We start from the raw sequence: 26,226 nt of genomic DNA, 5'->3' as shown, positions 1-26,226 counted from the left end.
GCTCAGAGGTGAGAAGGCACTCCCTCACCTGGCTACTCCCCTCTTCCACCAAAGGACTCCTCTTCTAGGAGCAAGCAGCCCAGTTCCATTATCAATACGCATGAGGGCAATTTTAGGGGAGAAAGAGGAGAAAACTCTAGAGCCTTATCCAGGCCCAAAAGAATCTTAGCTTTCTAGAGCCACCCTGACAGCTTCCCAACTCAGCTGTAGTTGGTCGTGATGCCTGCGACCTGCCTATGGAGACAGGCAGGTGCCTCTCTCATGCCGGGTACTTCCTCAAGGAAACAAAATTTCAACAGATGCCCACTAACAGCTCCATGTATTACACACCTGCCCCTCTCTGTGCAGCAGGTAAGCTGCTTGTAATTTCTGCATCTGCTTTACACATCTCCCCAGAGTTTTCCTGCATACACCAGCTTCTTACATCAATGTCGCTGCCCAGGTCAGACCTCTCAAAGTCACCGCACACAAGCTTTAGTTCACTCTGTTCAGAAGGCCTAGAAGAGAAAAAATATCACATCCGTATTTTATCGTGCACACACACATGCGTCCTTCCCAAGAGACTCCGGGCGTAGTGGCACACACTTGTAATCCCAGCATTTGGGAGGCTGAGACAGGAGGACCATGGTTTGCTGTCCTCAGCTACTTAGTGAGGCCCTTTGCAACTCAGTGAGACCCTGTTTCAAAATAAATAATAATAATTTTAAAAATAGGGCTGGCTGTGGGTATTGCTCGGAGTTAGAATGCCCCTGGGTTCCATCCCCAGTACCACAAAAACAAAAACAAAACCACACACATTCGAATACTAGCTGAGGAAAAGCCAGGCGTGGTGGTGCATGCTTGTAACTCCAGCATTCGGGAGGCTAAGATAGGAGGATCGTGGTTCACGGACAGCATCAGCTACTTAGTGAGGCCCTTTGCAACTCAATGAGACCTTGTTCCAAAATAAAGAATTAAAAAAAAAAAAAAATACGGCTGGGCTGTTGCTAGGAGGTAGAATGACCCTGGGTTCATCCTCAGACCCCCCCCCAAAAAAGGAAAGAAACCCAGCTGTGCTCACCTGAGAATTCCCAGGGCATTACTGAGTTGGAGCCTTTAGTGCCCACTCATAAACAGTTGCAGACAGGTGTCCAAGAGCTGGAACTGAAACTCTTACACAAAACTGAGGTGATGGAAGGGATATCTTTAATGCAAAGAAGAGTCTGAAAATCTCCATCCAGGGACAGGAGGACAGGCGGGGCCTGTGTGGCAGGTTCTCACATGTGTGAGGGCAGAATAAGGCTAAGAGACCAGAACTCAAGGGCGCCTGTCTACCATGCACAAGGCTGGGTCCCATCCCAGCATCGCGAGGGAAGGAGGGAGGGAAAGAACAAAATCAGAAAGACCGCATCACCTAGGTGGATTTGGAGTTAGCACGCACACACGCACGCACGCACTACTGATATGGCAAAAGAAAACCCATAAACTGAGAGGTTTAGATTAGATTAGATTTAGGAGGCTATTTCTAGAACCTTAGTAATACAATTCCCCACAAAGCACCGTGCAGCTCCTTCATTATCCTACAGATAAGAAAAAGAAAGCCCAGGGAAATGACGCATCTCAAGGAAGAAAGGTTTCGGAAGCACCAGGTGCCAAGCTGCCTGGTCCAGTCTGGCTGCGCCCTTGCCAGCTGCGTGGCTCGCTTACGATCTGAGCATTTCACTTCCAAGGCTGGAAGAATCCACTTTGTGGAAGACTAAAGTAAGTGTTGTGAAATGGCTGCTATTTTCTCTCTCCATATGGCCAAGCTTGGAAAGGCTTCAGCAGGGCTTCCTCTAGCACCCAACGCACAAACTCTCCTGCTCTTCACGGGCAGAACGCTGCCTTAGCACAGAGAGATGGTTAGCCTTTTTCCCTAAAACTTTTCATGGCTTTTAGCATTTTATAAAAACCATATTTAAGAAAATCTTGGGGCACAGTGATGTACACATGTAATCTCAGCCATGTGGGAGGCTGAGGCAGGAGGATGCCAAGGTCAAGGCCAGTCTGGGAAATTTAGCAAGACCCTATCTCAGAAATAACAAGGGCTTCGGGAGCCTGTGACAGGAGGATCGCAGTTTGCGGACAGCTTCAGCTACTTGGTGAGGCCCTTTTGCAACTCAGTGAGACCCTGTTTCAAAATAAAGAATAAAAAATAGGACTAGGGGTGTAGCTCAGAGGTAGAACACCCCTGAGTTTCATCCCCAGTACGGCAACAAAACAAAACAAAAAAACCAAAAAAAAAAAAAAAAAAAAAGAAAAGAAAAGAAAAAAGGGCTAGAGATGTATTTCAGTGGCAAAGTGCTTGCCTTATCTGCCTAGGGCAGTCCTCAGCACTTAAAAATAAATAAATAAAAAAGAAAGCCAGGCATGGTGGCACACACTTGTAATCCCCTTGCTTGGGAGGCTGAGACAGGAGGATTATGTAGGTTCGAAGCCAGCCTCAACTACTTAGTGAGGTTCTCAGCAATTTAGCGAGACCCTGTTTCCAAATAAAATATAAAATAGGTCTGGGAATGTAGCCCAGAGGTAGAAAGCCCCTGAGTTCCATCCCTAGTACCACACACAAAAAAGGGGGGGCCCTTTAAAGGTTTTTGTTGTTGTTTGTTTTTTGGTGGTACCATGGATTGAGTCCAGGAATGTTCTATCTCTGATCTACAACTCTAGCCATATTTTATTTTTTAGAAACAAAGTTCCCCTAAATTGGGGTACACTACAATGCCCACCCCATACTTCTTTTTCTTCAGTACTGAAGATTGAACCCAGGAGCATTCTACCTCTGAGCTACTCCACCCAGCTCTTTTTTACTTTTTGTTTTAAAACAGGGACTTGCTAGGTTGCTTCGAGTCTTGCTGAGTTGCTGAGGCTGGTCTTCAAACTGTGATCATTCTATCTCAGCCTCTCAAGTACTTGGGATTAAAGGTGTGCACCACCATGCCCAGCCCTTTTAAGGTATTTTTAATAAAATGAAAATACAATGAAGAAACACATCCATTTTACAAGTACACTTCGGTCTCGAAATCCTACACTACCCTTTATTATCCACATGACCTTACAGAAAGATAACAGCAAAATCACAAAGTGAGAAATTAGATCAAAATCACAAAGTGAGAAATTAGATCAAAATCACAAAGGGGTTGAAAAAAATTACACACCTCGAGACTTGAGCAACTCCCTTTTTCTTGTTTTTTTTACATGTTCGATTTTTATTCCAATTTAGATTTTGTACATTTCCTTCTCTTTTCTCCTGAAGCTTCTTCTTCCTGTAAGGATCCTCTTGCTAAAGAGGAAAAAAGAAATGTTTAGTGGCTTAAACTGACTAAACATGAAGGAAAACCTATGACTGTTTGTTTTGGGTTCCAACTTTTGAAAACCAACCCCGTCTGCGATCAGAATGGCCAGCGATGGCAAAAGCAGAGACACATGTTTCTCAATCTCTAGTTTGTTTTCATTTCTTTCCTTTCTCTGCTTCCCGCAAGCTCCAGAGAAAGAGAAGAAAAAAGGAATTGTTGCCTATAAAATTCCTAAGGGGCCAAGAAGGAAAAACATCTGCAAGCAATTTATGGCTGGCCTGTTGTTGGCTTCAACAGCAATAAATCCTCCAGCCTCCCTCCACCTGTTAATTTGGTATGTGCAACTCACATGAATTACTACTGAAAAAAATCAGATTAAAACTCAACTGAGGAGTAAGTTGTATGTTTCTGTTTTTGTTTACAGATGAACTTAAGAAGAACAGCCAGATCTCCATAGAATGCTCCAAACTAAGTTAAGCTTCTTGGGTAAACAGCAAAAATATGCTTCATGTTTTTTTTTTTAATGTGGTTAGTTCTAAAGAAAATTCACCAGGTGATGCAAACATATTATATATAAGAAGTTATAGATATAAAGTATTATACTTGTGTGTCTTTTAAATTGGGGTTTTTTCCTCTTTTAAATGTTAGGCCAGGCCTCTTAACAGGCCCAAGGGGAGGGGCACTCTCCAACCTTTTACATGTCAAGGTAGCTCAAGTCCTGACTATTTTCTAACACTCCTTACTTTGTTTTTCTGCTTGCTGCCCTTGAAGCGGAGGCACTACCAGCAGGTGAGTGGGATGGGAGCTCCTGCCCTGCAACCCGAGAGCTTGAAAGACACATCTCAAGTGCAGAAGGTCCTTTCAGGAGGACACTGCTTCCTCCAGGGGTTGCCCAGGGACAGAGGCCTCACAGACGAGCACAGGCTCTGATCCTGGCCTTCTTTTTCAGAAGATTGGTCACAAAATCAGAGTAGAGCCCCATGAAGTTCTGGCATACACTTGACTAACGCAGGAGACTTGGAAGGAGAAAAAGGATTTAATACGCACATTCCCCACATGTCCCCATGTCTGGGATATCAAAATCCTCCTCTGCTTTCCAAGCACTGTGTATACCACGATAAACAAAGAGCAGAAATAACATGAAATTTTAACTGGACATCCTGTGGGATTATGTGATTTTTGCTTTCCTGCTTTATACTTCTTGAATGTTCTTTCCAGTAAGTGTGCAGTAACTTTTTTTTTGATTCTGAAGGTGTTTTTAAAAACCTGACAAATCACATATATAAAACTCTACTACAGGACCTTATACTGACTGCTTTAAGTCTGAGGCTAAACAGACACGTGAAAAGTCTCCACACATCCACTGTGAAACATGAGACATATACTATGTATTCATGGATTGCCCCTTAATGGAGTCAGGCCGTAGGAAAATGGACTTCCACCAGAACCACCACAACAAACTTGCCCAGAAAGAGCAGGCAAAAGGTTCTGTTTTCTGGCAGCAAGGGCTCACACGTAGAGGCAGAGCTACCCAAAGCACTGAACGAGCCACACAGGATCACTATGGAGATCACTGTCTCTGAGGCCTAGCTTTGAACCTCGCTCCCTACTCAGGGCACCTGAAGCAATCACCTAGCTTTTCTACCTCTCTTTCCTGAGTTCCTCAAACAGTGGTTGTCAGATTAAATTACCTGGCACCTAGTAAGCAGTTTATATACGTCTTTGCTGACATCACTATTATTGACCTTATGAACTACTTAAGTTCTCTGATCTTCCCGACAGAGGAGACGGTTTAACAAATGTCAGGGTGGAGAACGATTCCCTAGGCTTTAATAAAAGCAAATAAAGAAATCAAAGGAACCACTGATTGTCTACACAGAGGCATTCTTAAAGCCACTGGAAACAAAAGTCAATACAAAGGAGAGGGAAAAGGCAAACTAAAATGACCTGATATATGATATTTGATAGACGGGATTAATACCTTGACATCGAAAGTGTTCTTATAGAAAATAAAGAAAAAAATTGACTCACATTCAAGAGAAGAGTGGACAAAGGACATTAAACTCACAAAAGAAATGGAAAAGGGGCAGAAAAAGTTCATCTAGAATATTTTATAATAAAATGTTTGTAGAAAATGCAAATTACAGGCTAACTTGTATCTCATATTTCTATTTTGGTTTTAGAAAACACATATGTGTTTATAGCACATGTTTACATTTGCAAATTCTAGGCAATGGCCGGAGAATCAGGATACTGTAAACGTGTATGCCTCTGGCTAGATATTTACTTCTCAATTCATAAAATTTTTAAATGGTAAGATTTTAAATGAATAAATTTTCAAATTATTTCCCCCCACAATTTTACAACAAAAGAAATGAAGAAAAATGCACTTTTCCCTGGTAAGATGTAAACTGAAATGACAACCAAAACAGGATTGTTCAGGGCTATAGGTATAGCTCAGTGATAAAGCACATAGCAGGTGAGTCCCTGGGTTCAATGCTCAGCACCCAAAAGTGAACAAACCTCCACCCCCAAACCCAAACAGGACTGTGGACCTGTCACACACTGATGAAGACTTTGCTAACGGGGCTGGAAGATAGCTCAGTGGTAGAACTCATGCTAAGTGTACATGAGGCCCTAGGCTCAAAAAAATGTGCAAACTGATGCTGGGAAAAGAAAGAGGATGCCAGCATCCTCATATTACACACACATGAATGTAAATGGGTCCTAACCTTCTGGAAAGCAACCTGCCAGCACGCCTGAGATGCCATAAGTAGTTGATATTCTTTAGCTCTTTGGGGTGGGGGACGGGTACTAGGGATTGAACTAAGGGGCATACTACCTCTGACTTAAACCCTAGCCCTATTTTATTTTATTATTTTATTTTATTTTATTTTATTTTGAAACAGGGGCTTGCTAGGCTAGTGAGAGTCTCACTACTTGCTGAGGCTATCCTCCACCCTGCAATCCTCCTGCCTCAGCCTCCCAAGTACTGGGATTACAGGCATGTGCCACCATACCTGGCTTTACTTCTTTTTCTTGACATTCACAAACAGGTAAGAGTTATGAACAAAATGGTTCACCAGAGAGGAGAGTTACTTATGAAAGTAATATTTGGACACAACTTTAGTGTTCACCTGCAAGAAAATGAATTAAATTATGATAGAGCTGGCCAGGTGTGGGAAGCACACCTGCAATCCTAGTATGTGAGAGACTGAGTCAAGAAGGTCACAGATTTGAGGCCAGCTGTGTCAACTGGTGAGACTCTGTCTCAAAATAAAAATTAAGAAGGGCTGAGGGTATCACTCAGAGGTAAAATGAACCTGAGTTCAGTCCACTGTCCAAAAAAAAAAAAAAGAATTATTTCACAAATAATGGAATGCTACATAACCAATGAAATAAAGTTCCCAACCTAATTTTCAACCACATGAGAAAATTAAAATTTTGACATTTTATCCATACACAGATAGTATTCTCAACTATTTTATAACAAAATGATAAAGTTTTTTTAAAAAATTCCATTGAAAAACTAGAATACAGAAATTTAGATCTTTTTTCTGCTTCTATAATGATTGTAGAATTACTTTTCTAAGGAAAAAAAATCTGCTTAGAAGAAAATAAAAAGCCAGAGCTCGGTTAAAAATCAGTTTATGGCTTCCAAACCTGGGTTTCAACCTTCCTTGCCAATAAATCTAGAGGAATGTTCTCCATGTACTATAGACAGATTTATACAATTTTCTAAGCTGCAAAGTTAGGCCTAAGAATGTACAAGAAATACAAACACCGAGCCCTGCACTTGGAAGTGTGTTTACTGAGAATGATTTTCTCCAAACGAACAATGAAATGGAAAATGCACTCACAGGACCTGAAAGAACATTCTACAACAGGGAGTGAGTCACAGAAATGGCAAAGAAACGAGAAAGCACAGACAGAAAGTCCACCTTGGGGAACTCGGTTAGGGATGTTCAAAACCTGTACCAGAAAATCCACCTTGGGGAACTTGCTGAGGACGTTCTTGGGCCACAGGTCCTTTCGCACCCCTGAATCTCCCATCCTCGCTGCTGAGAGGCTGCCACAGCCAGGAGCAGGTGTATCGACAGGCTCACAGACAGCAGAAGGAGGACTTTGCAAAACCACAGGACGGTGCAAGCGCTGTCTGAGCTCCCGCGACAAGATAAACGAAAAGGATATCTGCCTTGGCAAAGGTGAATGTCGACAAATTAAGAAAACCCCCACAACACAAAGCCTAAGTGTAGAAGGCTGTCTGGACCAGAAGCCAGGCTGGGGGCAGAGTTTGAGAGGGGAGAGTGATACCCACTGCAGGTGCCAATCCTCAGGACCCGCTCAAACCATGGGGACCTGGGGCCATCAGCTCCAGCTTCTCCAGCACACAATCTCAATGTCGGTCTCTATTTCACCGCAGGGCAAATCCCACATCAAAAGGATGCTAGGTTCAACTTCTAAATTTATTTGCTCCCGCCTATCCCAGACATAGTGACTTTATTTCTGCCCTGGAAGGTGTGCCGCCTAGCTCTTTGTACCCTTGCTATACCCACACCCTCAACCCTTTTGCAGCTTTGACACTGTCCGGGGCTCACCGTCTTCTAGCTGCACATGCCTCAGAGAACCCAGGCACCGTCAGGCCCAGCTCCACAAGGACCCCCATCTCGAGCTCCTGGTCTTATTTGTCACAGACGCACCAGCTCCCTGATCTCTGAGGCCCACGACACGCCTGGCCTCAGCCCAGACACTCACTCTGTTGTAATGGTCACTCTTGGTATTCGGTACATGTCAACTGTTAGCAAGGGCTGCCGGCCATTCTAACAGCTTTCCATTGTCATGTGCTTACTCTTCTCAACCCCATAAGAGAGGAAAACTACTATTCTCCTTACTATATAGAAGGAGCAGACTATGACAAAGGTGACTTGCCCACGGTTGTGGAGTAAATAAGTGATAGGCTGGATTCAAACCCAGGAGTTCTGGCTGAAGCCATGCTCCTACCCACGACACAACACTGCTTTGAGAGATGTCATATATATCACAATTCTCCATCTTCTAGTCACCCAGGTGTTGAGCCCTACAGTTATCACTTGCAAATAGCTATGTAAAAAAACCAGATGGTTTCTCTCCTTAAACTATCAAAGTGTTAAGAAATCCTGATGGGCCGGGCATGGTGGCGCATGCTTGTAATCCCCAAGCTTGGGAGGCGGAGACAGGAGGATCGCACAGGTTCGAAGCCAGCCGCGCTGGCTGAAGAGACCCTGTTTCCAAATAAAAATATAAAGATAGGTCTGGGAGTGTAGCCCGGAGGTAGAAGGGCTTTCAGAAACCCCAGTACCACCAAAAAAAAAAAAAAAAAAAAGAAAAGAAAAAAAAGAAATCCTGATGGCTTCTCTTCTAAGATGTCTCTCATCCACTCACCGTGTCCTTTTCCCCTGCTCCTGTCTAAACACAAGTCTAGAAAACCTTGTGTCTCCACGCAGAGTAAAAGCATCCTTGTTAGGATAGAGCTGGTATCTCTTCCCTTTCCACTCCAGTCAACCCAGCACTCAGGCTGACCTTCCAAAAGGGAATTATTCACACATTCATTCAAGCATTTACTAAACAATTATTGATTCTATGGAAGAGGCAGTCTTGTCTGTCTTTGTGAAACTGAACTGAAAAACTATCCAATGAGTACCTTTCAGGAAGACAGTAGTCTACAGGTTATTTCCAAGTAGTTAACCACCTCCCTCCACCCCCAAATTCAGAAACTTTCAAGAGCTCTCTAGCATTTCAAAAACAGTTTCAATCTGGCAATCTTGAGGCCAAATCCTTCAAAATGACTTTTGCTTTGCATAAATGTGCTTTCAAAAAATTGGCTGTGAAAGCCGGGCATGGTGGCGCACAGTTTTAATCCCAGCATTCGGGAGGCTGAGACCGGAGGATCGTGGTTCGCAGACAGCTGAGGCCCTTCGCAACTTAGTGAGACCCTGTTTCAAATTAAAGAATAAAAACTAGGGCAGGAGGTCGAATGTCCCTGGGTTCCATCCCCAGGCCCGCAAAAAAATAAAAAATTTTAAATATTGGCTGTGAAATTTTGATAGCAGGCAACTATTCTCCAGTTCTCTGGCTCCCCTGTTGCCCTGGAGATAGGGAGAATAAACTCTCAACATAGATAAGCACTTACAGGCCGTCTCAAGCTGCTGGGACGCCGGCCTCCCTTCCCTTTACGTCTCAGTGATGCAGCTTCTCCGGCACACTCCATTCCTGCACCCCACCGTGTCTGGATGGTCACCCCTGGAGTTCAGTGCTACCTGCAACCCACTATCCATCCTCACCTTTCCACCTCCTACAGACACAAGCTCCCACCTCCTCCAGAGGACTCCAGGGCTGCTGCAGCCTACACCAACTCTGCAATCTATGAAGTCTCCTCTACTGTGCTTGTCTTGATACCTGGTTACGGTGACACCTTGCCTTTCTTGACAGACTGTAAATTCCGACCACCTTGGTATGTCTGGAACATACTTTAAGGCACTTCCATTTTTATTTAAATGAACAATTCATGTTTGTTATCATTTAAGCAAATAGAGAAATATAAAGAAGGGATAAAGAAAACATCCAAAGTCCCCCACAAAAGACTCAGTCACCACTGGTTACTTTGTAAATCTTAACTCTAAATATTTCCCTGTGAACCTGGATGCATATAAGGATGGGGGGATTGTGGGAATCATTTATATTACTTTTTAAATAAAAATTTAAGGCTCAATTGTATATGAAATTTATCATGAGAAAAAGAAACTGAAGCAGAATCAAAGGAAATACCAACTTTCAAATGGATATTAATTCCTTAAGGATGTCCCTAAGTTTACAAAAAATTGTAAAAAAAAAAAAAATCTTTTCTTGAGTTACCACCCTTTTAAACTACAAGTTTCACTTTACATAGTATTGGCTCTAAACCAAGAAGATAAAATTAGAACTTTCACCTACCTCTCAATCCCACCTCTGTTTTGCGGATATTACTATTTTCTCATTAGTGTTTTCATACATGCAATCTATTCTGCAGTTAGCAACTGTTTAGTTTGAGTTCTGATATAAAGTGGGGTAAAATCTCCCCAACAGCCCTTTATCAAAGCATCTTCAGTTCTGAGTATTGTTATTTCTATTTTGGTTGGCTAAACTTCACTAACTCAATTTTTCAAGAAGGCTCGTGAGTTCATTTTGAGTTTATTGAAGATGTCTGCCTGATACCTCTGTACTTGAATGTCAACTTGGTTGGAAAAAGTGACATCGGTGACATTGCTCCACTGTTTTCAGGCATTCCTTGCCTCAGGCAAGCTTATACTTGTGTTCCTCAATTTCCCTAGCTTTACACAACTCTTTATGCTTCAAGTCCAATTAATTTAAGTAGAATGTTCCTGTGCTCACTATTATGTATTGACTTTTCCTGGTGTACACAGTGCGTCCTTGTGACCTAATGAGTCCTTCCCTTATTGAAGGAAATTTTTCTTCTATTACATCATGAATATTTTTCTAGCTTTTTGGAGAGAGTATGATGATAGACATGGCAACAAAGGAAGACAAAAAGCAACTCAGCAAGAATATGCCAAGAAAACAATGGATGCCAGTAAGAACTAGATAGACGGGACCCTTGTCTGCTTCTACTCTACCAATGTTGGGCTCGATTAATTTGTCAAAAATAGTTTACCTGGAGAGTAAAAACTATCTGATTTTGGTAAAAAGTATCTTAGTATCACCTATATATAGTTTAGAAGCAAGTAAAATTTTTGGGAGGAGGGGGAAACATCAAATTTACAAACATAAATTCAAATGGAATGAAAATTAAAAAAAAATACAATTGCTACACAGACATTTGCAGTCCATACCCTAAACACAGGTTGTTTTAAGCAAGGAAAAAAAAAAAACAAAAACAAAAACAAAAAGAAATACAGACCTCCACTGAAGGCATGTCCTGTTTCTCCGAACATGTATCTTCTTTAGATGCTTTGTGAATCTTCTTTTCTGAAGGAGATTTTATGTCAACCTTTTTTAAAGTTTCACAACTGTCTACTTCATTCTTGACAGGCACTTGCTGGTTATTTCCTTGAATAAATAAAAAAAATTTAATTTCTAGCTAATTTTTTTCTATTTGTTCCCCATAAACAAACCTCTTTCTTATACCAGGTATTCTCATTTGATCTACGAAGATTTAAGCTTAAGGACCACTTTCTTTTTTTTTTTTTTTTTTTTTTGTGGTACTGGGGGTGGAACCCAGAGGCTTTCTACCTCCGGGATATACTCCCAGACCTATTTTTTTAATATTTGGAAACAGGGTCTCACTAAGTTGCTGAGAGCCTCACTAAGTAGCTGAGGCTGGCTTCGAACCTGTGCGATCCTCCTGTCTCAGCCTCCCAAGCGCGGGGATTACAAGCGTGAGCCACCACGCCCGTCTTAAGGACCACTTTTGACAACCATGATGTTCCATAAATTTATTTTGCTTTTTGGGGAAAATGTACTTGGGGCCCTAAAATCTTATTTAAAAGATGTCAAGGAAAGGAGTGGGGAGCAGGAGACCAACTATTACAACAGTATCATTACGTGTGTGTGTGTGTGTGTGTGTGTGTGTGTGTGTGTGTGTGTGTAGTACTGGGGATTGAACCCAGGGCGTTTTACCTCTAAGCTATATCCCCAACTTTATTTTTATTTTTGTTATTTTTAAAATAGAGTCTCTCTAAGTTGCTGAAAGACTAAGTTGGTGAAGCTGGATTTGAACCTATGATTCTCCTGTCTCAGACTTTCAAGTACTAGGATTCCAGACCCTGTGTCACGATGCCTGGCTCATCATACTTATAACAGCCCAAAGCTGGAAACAAACGAAATGCCCTGGATGGATGAATGGAAAACCAAAATGCAGTATACACACACAGCGGACCGCGCCCACGGGCTGCACAACAATGTAAACATACTGAACACCACTGACCGTAAATTAAAATGGCTGAGATGACTTCTTTTAAAAAGGATTAAGTTCTGATATAAGCTACGACACAGAGGAATCTTGAGGTCCTTATTCTAAGTGAAATGAGCCAGGTAAAAGAGGACCAACATTTCATGTCTCACTTGAATGAGGGACACTGCACAGTCAAACTCAAAGAGACGGAGTAGAATGGTGGTTCTTGGGCTGGGGAAGGGAGCGGTGGACAGCTAAATTTAGGGGCCCAGAGTTACTGTTTGGGATAATGAAAAATCCCTGAAAGTGGGCAGCAGTGACGACGGCACAACACTCTGAACATACTTAATGCCACTAAAGTTTATAACTAACAGTAGTTAAAATGGTAAGGTTTTATGTTATATATATTTGTTTACCCATCTTTGGTACTGAGAAGTAAACTCAAGGGCATTCTACTTCTGATCTACACCTCAGCCCTATTTTACTCTTATTTTTGAGACAGGGTCTTGCTAAATTGCTGAGGCCGGCCTCACACCTACAATCTTCCCGTCTCAGCCTCCCAAGTACTAGGATTACAGGCCTGTGCTGCCACACCTGGCATGTAATTTTAATATATATATATATATATATATATATATATATATATATATATATATATATATATATTTTTTTTTTTTTTTTTTTTAATTTAGGGTAAGGAGAGAGGAGAAGCACTGGGTTCTGGTCATGACTCCACCACTAGTCAGTTTTATAATCAGAGCGAGTCCCAGTTAAGTTACCGGATTCCCCATTTCCTTACTCATAATAAGAGCACAGCGCCTTCTCTGCCCACCTGCACGGCAGCTATAAAGATGACATGAGCCCAGGCGTACACAGAGTACACACCAGTGCACACAAAAGCCGTTCCACAGGTGGCCCTTCCCCACAACAGAAGCCCAGCTGGCCTGTGAACAGCGCCGGTGCGCAAGGGACCGGCCGCCAGTGAGCCAGGCCACAGCGGCTCACAGGACCTTATCTGAAGTGGGCTTTTCCATTTGGAGGCAAGGCGCTGGGGATGGAACCCTGGGCCCTGTCCATGCTGAACACACCCAGACATCGTTCTCCAATTTTCTTTCAAGTGATTTCAGCAGTGAACAACTTCTTTTATCTCTCACCTCACAATAAAGGCAAAACAACCTTAGCCTCAGTTTTCTAATCTGAATGAGAAAGTATTCAGTACAGTCTCCCCCCCACCCCCTTAGAAGCCCTCAGGGTATCTTAGAAAGCTAGGGAAGTCTTGATGCCAGGGTACGAACGCTTCACGGCAAAGCAGGCTGCAGGCTCCAACGGAAGGGATGGCCGCGAAGGCACAGGGACCTGGGGCGGGCAGGTCTCCATCCCCATGAGGATCGGGCCCCTCTTACTCTGACCCCAGCAATGCAACTGAAAGCGAGAAACGTGCATGTTTTCAAATAATTATAAAGTAAGTATATTTTTATTCTGGTAGCTGAAAATTATATAAAAACAACTGTGCAGACAAATGGCAAACATCCTGTAAAATGATAGAGATTTTTTTATTTAAGTACAACCAGCATTTAAGTATTTAAGTAAGCCCCGAGTTCTGGCGGGTTAAGAAAAATCACTATGTCACTCTTAAGAAAAAGGACTACCTCGCCCCCTTTCCCAAGCAATCTTATCACCAGAATTACTTCTGCAGAACAGTGTGTGTGTGTGTGTGTGTGTGTGTGTGTATGTGTGTGTGTGTGTTGCTGGAGATTGAACTCTGGGATATTCTACCTCTGAGTTACACCTCATCCCTATCTTATTTTTTATTTTGAAACAGGGTCTTGCTAGGTTGCAAGGACCCCCTGCTACTAAGGTTGGCTGTGAACCTGCCACAGATCCTCCTGTCTCAGCCTCCCAGGTACTCAGATTACAAGGCTATGTCACCATGCCTAGCCAGAACATGCTTGTTTTCTGGGAGAAATGACTAAAATGTGCCATGCACATTAACCAGTTTTAGCTCAGTGAGTTGAAGTTTCCAATGCTGTTGAACCACACAGGAAACCCTGTGACCTGGGCTTAGACCCTCAATCACCATTTGAACTAAGCTCAGCTCTTCCGTTTCTAGAAAGATTCTTAGGGCAGAAATGAAAAGCACAACAAATTAGGTTGTACTCCTCACCAAGTAAGACATTTTCCAAAAGAAAAAGAAGTCATTTCACTTCCAAGATACTTGGAAGTGAAAATTTGCAAAGTCCTTGTATAGTTTTCTCATTCTTCTTATTTTGTGTGTGTACTGGAGATTGAACCCAGGGGAGTTCTACCTCTGAGCTATACATCCAGCCCTTTTATTTTTTATTTTGAAATGAAGTCTTGCTAAATTGCTGAGGCTGGCCTCAAACCTGTGACCCTCCTATCTTAGCCTCCCAAGCACTGGGTTTACTGACATGTCCCACAGTGCCTGTTAGTTTTCTCATTCATGAGTATTCTTGACCCATTATGCTTTTCCTGGTTGTAAGATGCTTCTTCACCATCAGTCAAATTATGCCTTCCTTCAAATTTTGACAAAAGAACCCAAAACACTACTACTAAGAAAACACAAATTTTACCTTTTTTTTGTATGTGTGGGTCTGGGGATGGAACTCAGGGACATTTGACCTCTGAGCTACACCCCCTGCCCTATTTTTTATTCTTTATTTTGAAACCGGGTCTCACTGAGTTGCAGAGGGCCTCACTAAGTAGCTGAGGCTGTCCGCGAACCGCGATCCTCCAGGTCTCAGCCTGCTGAATGGTGGGATTACAAGCGTACGCCACCACGCCCGACAAATTTTACCTTTTTAAACTACAATCATTTTGCCAGGTGTGGTGGCGCACACTTATAATCCCTGCGCTTGGGAGGCTGAGACAGGAGGATCGCACAGGTTCGAAGCCAGCCTCAGCTACTTAGTGAGGCTCTCAGTAACTTAGTGAGTCCCTGTTTCCAAATAAAATATAAAATAGGTCTGGAAGTATAGCCTGGAAGTAGAAAAGCCCCTGGGTTCTACTGCCAGTACCAAAAACAAATACCCATAAAATAATTTTACCCTAGATTTGAATCCACTCTCATTTTTAACATTTTAAATTATTCAGTCATAAACTGATAGCAGGCAATCTGCTACATTTTGACATCTTGACATCTTTGATATTTCTTAGAATAGTGCTGTAATCTTAAAGCAGTCAGAATAAAAATACAGGTGTCCCTCAGTATCCACAGGAAATTAGTTCCAGGACCTCCTTGGATACCAAACTCTAAGAATGCTCAAATCTCTTACATAAACTAACATAGTGTATGCATATAACTTATGCATATCCTCCCACAAAATGTAAATCCTCTTTGATAACATAATAACCTAGTACAATGTGAACGTTATATAGTTATTATAGTGTTTAGGGAATGGAAATCTGTACATATTCAGTACAGATGCATTTTTCTTTTTAGCTCTGAATATTTCCAGTCCCTGATTGGCTAGCTCCATGAGGCATCACCACAGACACAGGGCTGACTGTCCAGGATAGTGAATGGAATTTCCTTGAGAATTCTCCTGCTGATCTATTAATTCTATAGAAAAACACAGGCCTGTGAATTTGTTGGTATGAATGAAGGAAATTCAAAGTTTCTTCAATTCTTACTCAGCCTGATCAACAATCACCACACTACTTAACATGCTGCTGATCTAATCAGGAGTTGTGTTTTTTTATTTAAAACACTGTAAGCTGGGCATGGTGGTGAACTCTTTTAATTCCATCAATTGGGAAGCCAAGACAGGAGGATCACGGTTGGCAGACAGTCTCAGCTAAAATTTAGTGAGGCCCTTTGCAACTCACTGAGACCTTGTTTCAAAATAAAGGATAAAAAATAGGGTTAGGGTCTAGCTCAGAGATAGAAGGCCCTTGGGTTCCATCTCCAGTACCACAAAAAAATTAATAATAATTAAGTAAAATAAAATATAAAATGAAACATTATAAACATACTAGTAATCTGCACAGGAGGATTTTGACAGGTTTACCATCCATGATGATGTAGGTAACCCCAGGTTTATGGATTTCCATGTTAAATTTATTCACACCTACCAAAGTATTGTTACACGTAACAAGCTTGGTTCAGCTACCAGCACTGAACATCAATCATCGAAGAAAACGATCTTAAAACACAAACTCAAATCCTCTGCCCACTCTGGCACTCTACTTCTGGCTCACACACGTTTCAAACACTTCAGAGTACTACAACGTGGCAGAAGGTCCCTCTCGGCCATCCACCCACCATGCCATAAGCATCATGTCCTGCGGCAAGTTCACCCAGACGCCAGATGGGCCCGAGGAACTACATGTAATGGTTTAGCTACGGAATGTTCCTCAGGAAAGCTCGTGTGTGTTGATGATGTAACAGTGTTCAAGATGAAATACCTGGATGCAGGCTTTAACATCGCTATCAGATGATGACTACTCACTACTCACAGGTGGTAACTGTAGGCAGGTGGGTGTGGCCCTGTGCACTTACCCGCCCCGCCCCGTCCTCTCTCTCTCTTGGGTGCTGGCTGCCTGAGCAGCTGTTCTCCACCACACTCTGCACCATGGTGTTTCTGCCTTGAAGCTGGCTGACCATGGACTGAATCTCTGATACCCTGAGCCAAATAATCCCTCCTCTAAACCATTCCTGTCAGAGATTTGGCCACAGCTATGAAAAAGCTCCTTCTGGAGGGATGACTCTCTCAAACTACAACAGAGTCAACCTAAGCCAACGGCTGTGGCTCAGGCCTAAAGAACTCTGAAAAGAAAGAAAAGGCCCAAGAGGGATCGCTCCTTTGTTTCACCTTATCATGTTTTGTAGTCTGTATCCTCAAGAGGATATGGGCCAGAAACAGAATAGGAACCCCCCACCCCAAAGTATCTACAGGCAAGGGACCTGGTTTGGTTCAAAGATCTGGCTGGCTGCATCATCTGGGAGCAGACTCACACGGCAGGCAGTGGACACAGGGCAGTATCAAGCCCACAGACCCGAATCACTGCCACCAGGGAAACAGTACAAGCTGCCCCAATGGTACAGGTGCCCTAGAAGGGCACACGCAGCCTCCAAAGAGCACTCTACTCTGAGGGCTCCTCCTTTCTTTCACATAAGAAATGTCCTTTTATGAAACATTTAAAATTCAGCTGGACATGCTGGTGCACACTTGTAATCCCAGTACTTGGGAGGCTGAGACAGGAGCATCGCAGGTTCGCAGCCAGCCTCGGCTACTTAGTGAGGAGGCCCTTCACAACTTAGTGAGACCCTGCTTCAAAATAAAGAATAAAAAATAGAGGACTTGGGGTGTAGCTTTAAGGTAGAATGCCCCTGAGTTCCATCCCCAGCACCACCACCACAGCAACAATAACAAGATTAATCAATCCATAACCTTTCTCTACCTTCTTTCTCTCTGCTTCTTGTGCTGTCAGTGGTTTGCTCCAACAACCACTCCAATACACCAGCACCTCCACCAGAGGCCCGCAGCAACGCGCTGGCCCGACCTGGGCTGGAACCTTCAGACCCAGGAGCTACAAAGACCACAGGAACTGAGTCCTTCCCAGAGGTACATAAACTGCATAGTAAATGGTCACATGCAGAATGAGAGAGAGAGTGACAGAGGAAGGGAGAGGAGGAGGGGAAGGGGAGTGGAGGAAGCACAGGACCCTGCCAGTGGCCAGAAGGTCAGCCAAGGCACAGACCTTCCCTTGTAAACAGCCTTCCTCAGTTTTACTTGTGTTTCTATTGCCTCTCTCTCCTACACAAGAACAAGCGTGTCTGCTGACCATGGATGCTCTCAGAGAAGAACCAAGGCCAGGGAACATGAGCTGGTAGCTGCTGCTAAGTAGAGTAGTTGGTAAAGTTCTACTCAGTCAGAAACACTGCATGGATTAGTTTTACAGAGTCTGAAAAGCTGAGAATAAATAATTACAAAAAGGTGTCTGTATTTTCCCACAAATAAAATGATAGTCACGTCCCTCAAAACTTACGAACTAAGGTTTAAAACTTCTCAGTCACAATATTCTAAAGCCTTGGCCACTGGTCTTAAAACTCTGAATTTTACACTTCAACATTTATATCTTTGCTAAAACACTTTACATGAACTAAAGAACGTGGCCTTCACATGTTCTTTAAAACTAAAAGGGCCACAGGATTGAGAAGAACCCCACCCAGAATATGGAGGGGCAACCAGAAGAAGAGAACAGAGGAGGTGGGAGGAGATGATTACCATGGTGCTTCCTGGAAACTTCTGGCAAGTCCGGCTGGAGGTATTGAGGTGAGTTTCTTGGCAAGGGGGTTTCAGGTAGTTTCTTAGAGGTCCTCAGCTGGCAGAGCTCTCTATCCTTGAGCTCAGCTATGTTCTCTGAAGTTTTAAAGTCAGTTTCCTTAGGAAACATACATGTCTGTATTCCTTCCTTCAGACTACATTCTGAAGAAGTATTATTGACAACAATTGTGTTTTTCAGTGTGTTTTCCTCTTTATTCAATAAGTTTTTGGGGAGGGCTAAATTCTTCTGCAGGCTGACATTCATGGCGCTCGCATATCTGAGGCCGGCCCAGCTCTCCCCCGTGGCCTCGGCGCAGACGTCCTCTTTCGCAGCAGACGGGGCGCTGCCCAGGGTCAGAGTCTGCTTTTCCTCAGCCGCAGCGATGGCGCCGCCGGCCGCCGGCGCACTGCTTTTATGTCTCCTGTAGTACACTGAGCACTTATGCTTCTTCTGGGAGTGGCCACAGGTGGCGGGGCTCCTCTTGGCAGCATTCTGGACCCTGCTCTGGGGACTGCTCACTGGGAGGCAGCTCTTCCCTCTGCCTTTATCAGCAGGGCCGTATGTGTCGAGAAAGTTCTTGCAACTGCTTCTGAATTTAAGAAAAATATTTAGCAACAAACACAAGAGAAAGAGGTGGCCACAGAGCTCTATGCAGTGAGGTGTTCTCCCTCCCTTCTTCTCAAGCCCTGGGGGTTTTCTGCCCATGAGGACACCACTGAATAAAGACTACCTCGCACGGCCACTATCTTGTAATAAAACAGATGGTGCAGCTGCCCATGCAAGAACATAAAGAAAATTTTATCAAAACAAATTTGGAACAAAATTTGTATTATCTTAAAGTAAAATCAGAAACGCATCGCACTGAAGGTCAGACCCCCCCCCACGCACACACACACACACACACAAACACACGCAAGGACTCTTACTTGTGAGAAAGGGAGCTGGTTACGTCCACTGGCCCGCTGCTCTGCGGCGAGGGGGGGCCGGCGCTCTGCCTCTGCCTTGTTTTCATGAACTCCATTAGAATGTACTGTGCTTGCTGGAAGGCTATTAAAATCACACCCAACAGGGACAAACTGAGAAGGCAAGCAATGATGTTCATCAGTGCGTGGTTCTGAGGGCACTTCAAAGGCTAGTTTTAAGCTGGGTGTGGCCACATGCACCTGCTATTCCAGCTACTTGGGAGGTTGAGGACGGAAGATCAATTGAGCCCAGGAGTTTGAGGCCACTCTGGGTAACATAGCAAGATCCCATCTCCAAAAGAAAGGAAAGGAAAGATAAGCTGAGTGTGGTGGCACACATGCCTGTTATCCCAGTACTTGGGAGTCTGAGACAGGAAGATTGCAGGCTTGAAGCCAGCCTCAGCAAATTGGCAAGGTCCTCAGCAACTCACTGGGACTCTGTTTCAAAATAAGGCTAAAGGTGAACATCCATGGGTTCTATCCATAGTACACCCACTTTCATACACACACACACACACACACACACACGTGCGCGCGAGCACACACACACACGTGCGCGCGAGCACACACACACACACACAGATTTAAAAAAGTGAAAGACTAATGTTATTATCTAAGAGAAGTGAATTATTGATGAGAAATGGCTAAAGATATGCTATGTGGTATTAAAATGTCATGAGATGTATGACATTTTTGATGTTTCTTAAAGATAAAAACATTTGAATTTCTCAAAGTGTGCATATTTTATAAGGTTGAGATCACAGTTGAATTTTTAAGCACACATCCAGGATAAATCACTTTAAAAGGGTCACTCAGGTCTTATAATCTCAAACACTGCATGGAACTAGTAAGAAGAATTCACATTTAGCTCCTTCACTGTGACGGGCAACGAACACAGTCAGAACACAACAGTCCTTTACGCTTCTAGGTCCTATGGATCGCTTATAGTTAGTCTACAGTTATCTTAAAACTCACCAGCTAGTTAAAACCTTATCTACTTTGCATGTCAAGAGTTCTCAGAGTAATAAGAACCCCCTCAGTTCCACCCTTTGACTATCCTTGGACAATCTGTATCTTTATGCAACCCACATGACTTCTCCGCTCAGTGAGTTTTAGGCCTACCTGACAAAGAAGACCGTGAGCCTCCAAAACGACTCCTCCCAGCTGGGCCCAGGAACCACGTCCGCACACAAGGGCAGCAGGTGATGGGGGAGGGTCACGTTGAGAGTGAAGTGGAACTCCAAGTCGGCCGCAGTGACCAGCGTCAGCTCTCGGATGACCCAGGAAGAGGTGAAGTCTGGAGTAAACCTGACAACAAGTGATTCAACTTCATGAAACTGCAATGTTTTAGTGTTAGTCACGAAATATAAAAACTTTGGCAATGGCAAGACTTCGTACCTCTACAAAACAAAGACTTAACTAAAACCAACTTAGGTTACCAATTAAAAAAAAGTTCCACCTCCCGCAGTGTTCAATGTGCCACAGACCTGAAATGAAGACCCAGCACTTACACAATGCTGATATCGCGAGAGGTGTTTGGGTTCAGGGAAAACTGCTGACAATCTAGCACTTCAAATCCATAACCTTGACAATTATACCCGTTGATTTTCAGCGACGACACAGTTATAGGAAGAGGTCCGATATTCTCAACTTTAAAGTTCTTTGTAATAGATAAAATTTGTTTGCTGTCTTTCAGTTCTGGTGAGGACAAAACATATTATTAGGTATAAATGGACTGCAAAATTTATTTAAAATAATCTACTGAATCAGTATTTATTGAATCACCCAAACCACGATCTACATTACTAAACTGTGAGAAAAGTTCAAATTAAACTCAAAGTATAATTTCTGTCTGATGCCTAGAATCAGACTTTCTGATGCTGGCACATCTGTAATCCCAGTATTTGGGATGCTGGGACAGGAGTATTGCAGGTTCAAGGACTGCCTCAGCAATACAGAAAGACTCTTAGCAGCCTAGAAAGATCCTGTTTCAAAAACAAAAAATAAAAGGGGCTGGAGGTATAGCTTAAGAAGGGAAAATGACCCTGGATTCAATTTCCAGTACTACAAAAACAAACAAGAAATCTGATTCTTACATCTAGATTCTATCACATTATCAGGAGATAATACAAATACTTAAGCTGTCAAGGATTTTCTTAAGTAAAGCTCTCAGCCTAGTCAGGTATGGTGGCGCACACTTGTAATCTCAGTACTCGGGAGGCAGAGAAAAAAGGATCATGGGCTCACCAGCAAGTTTCAGCTACTTAGTGAGACCCTGTTTCAAAATAAAGAATAAAATATAGGACTGCGGGTATACCTTGAAGGAAGAATACCCCTGGGTTCAATCCCCAGTACCACAAAACAAAACAAAGCAAAACAGAACAAAACAAAACACGCTCTGCCTAGGTATCAAAGTAATCAAAATCTCCTCTTGCGTCCTTTACTTACTAAAAGGTAAAGAGGTTAAAAGTTCACTCCTCTCAGAGCCAAATACTTTTGATTTACCTCTGGCCATCATGTCCCCTGTGCCCTTGTGATTTTCACTCATATTGAACCAGGGACCAGTTAAGAGCACATGTTCATCATGACTACCAGAAACAGTTCAAACACAGTATTAAGAACTAAGAAATTAAACTCTGGTAAATAAATCAGAGTATATTTTATATTGGGAGTTTGGAAAAAGTTATAATTTTTAAGTATACCTATAAATTTATAATAGTCTATTCAATATAAGGACTAATATTTGGCTGGTTCTACACAGTTTTTATAAACTCCTTAATTCTATCATTCAAAGTTATTCCCTAAAGTAGTGAATGAGGGAAGGAAGGAATGGAAATATGAATACTCCAAATCTGGAATGCAAAATCACTAACAAATCTTTTCAGAGTCAGTGATCAATTGTACAGCATGGTTTTCTAAAAAACAAAAATTACATGTTAATAGTGCTATAAGTTATCCAACAATTTCATTAATTAGATTTCTCTGGAGAAAATACAATGTTACACTAAAGTGCTTTTAGTTATTTTTAAAGTAACAGAAAAACAAGACAGATTTATCAAAAATGTTCGATTCGTGTTGTAGTTCTTAAAATGAATATAAGTGATTTAAGGCATTTAATTTAAATAAATGCATAACTTGGAAATTTCTAGTGCAAGATATCAATATATTTCTTTGGGTAGGAGTGCTGGGGATTCAACCCAGGGCCTCTCACACAGTGCACATGTGCTCTACCACTGGGCCCCACCCATCTCAACTCCCAACGTATTTCTAAAACTGCACACAAGAGCCATCAAATACATGTGGCTATTTAAACTTAAATTAAATAATTTTAAAACTGACGTTTTTAGTATTAAAATGCAAGCTGTATTTTAAGGGCTCACTGACCACATGTAGCTAGTTGCTGCTTTATTGAATGACACTTGATATTATGATTGAATGACTTTATGTATTTTTGATTGAATGACTTTTTATATTTTTTACCAGATTCATGGTTCCGTCGTACCCCACCCCAAGATTGGTCATTGAAACTAGAATTTCTCTTCCCCAATGCAGGTAATGGATACTCTAATGCTCCCTGCCTTTCAGTCTTGGAACTGGCCAGATAGCAATTCTCTGACCTACCCTGAGGGTGGGTCAAAAGACCCCCGCATTCCCGAGGGGGTCTGGCCGGTACCTGGCGGGAGGAGCGCCGCTGAGGCCTGGAGGAGGCTGGCAGGCCGCCTCCATTCATGAGCATCAGGCCACATCCTTCCTGTCCAATCACATTTCGACAAGGGTGGCCATGCTTCCACCATGGACATATAACAGAGGGACAGGAGTGGGAGCTTCTGGACAGAACACGTGGAGGCTGTGGTTTTAAACAGAATCGTCCACATGCCGAAGGGAGGTGCACCCCAACTCCAGAGGGAAAACTTCTGTGATCTGGACCCTTCCAGACATCACCCTCTGGATCTCTACCTGGTCACTCATTTGTATTATTTGAGTTTCTTTATAATAAGCTGGTAAGTATAGTGGTTCCCTCTCTATCAAGTTAATCAAACTGGAGGGGGTGGCACCGAAACCCCAATTTTTAGCCAGTTTGGCAAAAGTTCCAGAGGCCTGGGCTTGTGGCTGGGTCTGAAGTGGGGACAGTATCAGTGGCTGAGCCTTCCACCCATGGGATCCGACACTGTCCCCAGTAGACAGTGCCACAACGGAACTGAATTAGAAAACACCAGGCTGCGGGACGGCTGGCTGGCTGGTGGGGAGAAATCCCCACACCTTCTGGGGTCACAGGTTACCTGTGTTGGGAGCGTGTTGTAGGAGAAACTGAGCTGGAGTGGATTTTCTTATCATCAGAGACACAGTCTACTTCCCTCATCACAGAAAATTCTACTGGTGAGCAAATGTTTAGTTTAGTCTATCTATCACTTATGATTCTCCTTTTTTTTTTTCTTTTTTTGTGGTACTGGAGATGGAACCTAGGGGCATTCTACCTCCAAGCAACACCCTCAGTTCTATTTTTTATTCTTTATTTTGAAACAGGGTCTCACTGAATTGCAAAGGGCCTCACTAAGTAGCTGAGGCTGTCTGCAAACCGTGATCCTTCTCTTTCAGCCTCCCAAATGCTGGGATTACAAGAATCCACCACCACACCCAGCTTCCCCTTCTTTTTTTGTCTTTCTTTCTTTCTTTCTTTCTTTCTTTCTTTCTTTCTTTCTTTCTTTCTGTCTTTCTTTTGTGTGTGTGTATGTGTGGGACTGGGGATTGAACCCAGGGTCACTGTGCTTCCAAGCTGTACCTCCATCCCCATTTTATGTTTTGTCTTTTTGAAATAGGGTCTTACTAAGTCACTGAGATCTTGCTACCAGCTGAGACTGTCTTCAAACCTGTAATCTCCTATCTCAGCATCCCAAGTACCAGGATTACCAGCACGTACCTCCATGCCCAGCTTGATTCTCCCTTATTAGGCAAATGATAACCAACCAAATTAACTGCTTCATATGCTTACCTTACATAAAAGACTCTAGTTGTAATTTAGCAGTTATACTTTCTTTTTCCTCTTCTTTATTATTCGAGTTAAACATCTAGAGCTACTATTCTAATCCAAGTTGTCAACCTATATATGTCCAAATGTTGGCCTGATCATTTTCACTGAAACAATGAATTTACTATAAATATTTAGAAGATTCGTCCTATGGAATCCTTTCAAACTTGGCTTTAAAACCAAGTCTCCCATCACAGTGCCACACGTGTGAACTCACGTCGCCGACAGTCCATCAGGGTGGACTCGGGTACTTTAAATCGGAGCGAACCCCCAACTCCAGGAAGTCTTCCGCCCACTTTCAGTAGTTCTCTGGCTCCAAATCCTTCCACACCAATTATATCAATAACAGTCAAGTTATTCCTACGGTGAAAGGAGAAACAAATAAAAAAGCATTAGCACTGAGCCACAAGTCCCGCTACACCTAAGTCTAATAATCCCAAGCAAAAATCTTTGGTTTTGGTACTGGGGATGAAGCCCAGGGGCATTCTACCTCTGAGTTACACTCCCAGCCCGATTTTAGTGAACAAGATTTCACTAGGATGCTGAGCACGGCCGTCCTGCCATCTCGCTGGGTAAGACATGGAGGCCAAGCCGCAAGTGTATTACAGTGGGAACAAGTGCGCAGTTTCTAATCCACGGAACTGGATTAGAAAATACCCAGCGGCGGGACGGCTTGCTGGCTGGTGGGGAGAAACCCCCACACCTTCTGGGGTCACAGGTTACCTGTGCTGGGAGCGTGTTGTAGGAGAAACTGAGCTGGAGTGGATTTTCTTTCCTTATCACCAGAGACACAGTCTATTTCCCGCATCACAGAAAGTTCTACTGGTGAGCACACATGGAGTCTGATCTATCATGTAGGTATGATTCTCCTTCATCTATTTCTTTTTCTTTTTGTGGTACTGCCAACCACATGGACAACCAAGATTCTTCTAATAACCAGGCACCAGGGTGGCACAGTCAGCCAAGAGAACAGAGTGAGGAAATAAACTAGTAGACACAAATGCTAACACATTTAGATAAAATGAAAAAACCTGGGTATAGGAGGAGTTAAAGGATTGTCACAGTAATTGTTAACTGTAAGAACTTCTGCCTTAGGGATGGTCCCAGAAATAAATTAGTGTTTCTTTCTATTCAAAGATTTAAAATATCACCCCACAAAGAGCATATAGATCTAGTCTAATTCTTTTTTTTTTTTTGGTGGTACTGGGGTTCCTGGAAGCCCTTCTACCTCCGGGCTACACTCCCAGACCTATTTTTACATTTTCATTTTGGAAACAGGGTCTCCTACGCCAGTGTGCGCGGCTGGCTTCGGACCTGCGCGATCCTCCTGTCTCCGCCTCCCAAGCGCGGGGATTACAAGCGTGCGCCACCACGCCTGGCTTAGTCTAATTCTTAATAATAGAACAAGTAATTCAGACTGGTATGTGCTGGTATTGATTTTTGTGTGTATGTCTGTGTGTGGTACTAGGGATGGAATCCAGAGACACTACCTCTGTGCTATACCTGCATCCCTATTTTTCATTCTCCCCCCCCCCCCCCGGGTCTGGGGATGAAACCCAGGTGCATTCTACCTCCAAGCTACACGCCCTGCCCTATTTTTTTTTCTTTATTTTGAAACAGGGTCTCACTAAGTTGCAGAGGGCTTCACTAAGTAGCTGAGGCTGTCCACGAACCACAGGGTCTCAGCCATCACGCCCGGCTCATTCTTTCTTT

The 26,226-nt window shown here is 43.1% G+C and overlaps 1 protein-coding gene across 4 annotated transcripts in view; it reads right to left on the bottom strand.

Annotated features, from left to right (window-relative positions):
- TMEM131L (transmembrane 131 like) overlaps nt 1-26,226 on the bottom strand; it is a gene marked incomplete at both ends in the record, with an annotated part of 190,820 nt that overhangs the window by 16,461 nt on the left and 148,133 nt on the right. For all 4 annotated transcript variants that reach the window (XM_080697376.1, XM_080697378.1, XM_080697377.1 and 1 more), the window contains 8 exons: nt 331-497; nt 3,174-3,298; nt 11,245-11,393; nt 18,486-19,114; nt 19,452-19,601; nt 20,610-20,795; nt 20,999-21,185; nt 24,731-24,873. In XM_080697376.1, coding sequence (XP_080553502.1) covers nt 331-497; nt 3,174-3,298; nt 11,245-11,393; nt 18,486-19,114; nt 19,452-19,601; nt 20,610-20,795; nt 20,999-21,185; nt 24,731-24,873 — 1,736 coding nt within the window. The remainder of the gene's footprint in view (nt 1-330; nt 498-3,173; nt 3,299-11,244; nt 11,394-18,485; nt 19,115-19,451; nt 19,602-20,609; nt 20,796-20,998; nt 21,186-24,730; nt 24,874-26,226) is intronic.

This window comes from Muscardinus avellanarius, assembly GCF_963383645.1.
Source record: "Muscardinus avellanarius genome assembly, chromosome: 6".
Lineage (NCBI taxonomy): Eukaryota > Metazoa > Chordata > Mammalia > Rodentia > Gliridae > Muscardinus > Muscardinus avellanarius.
This window is presented reverse-complemented; position numbering and strand designations above follow the sequence as displayed.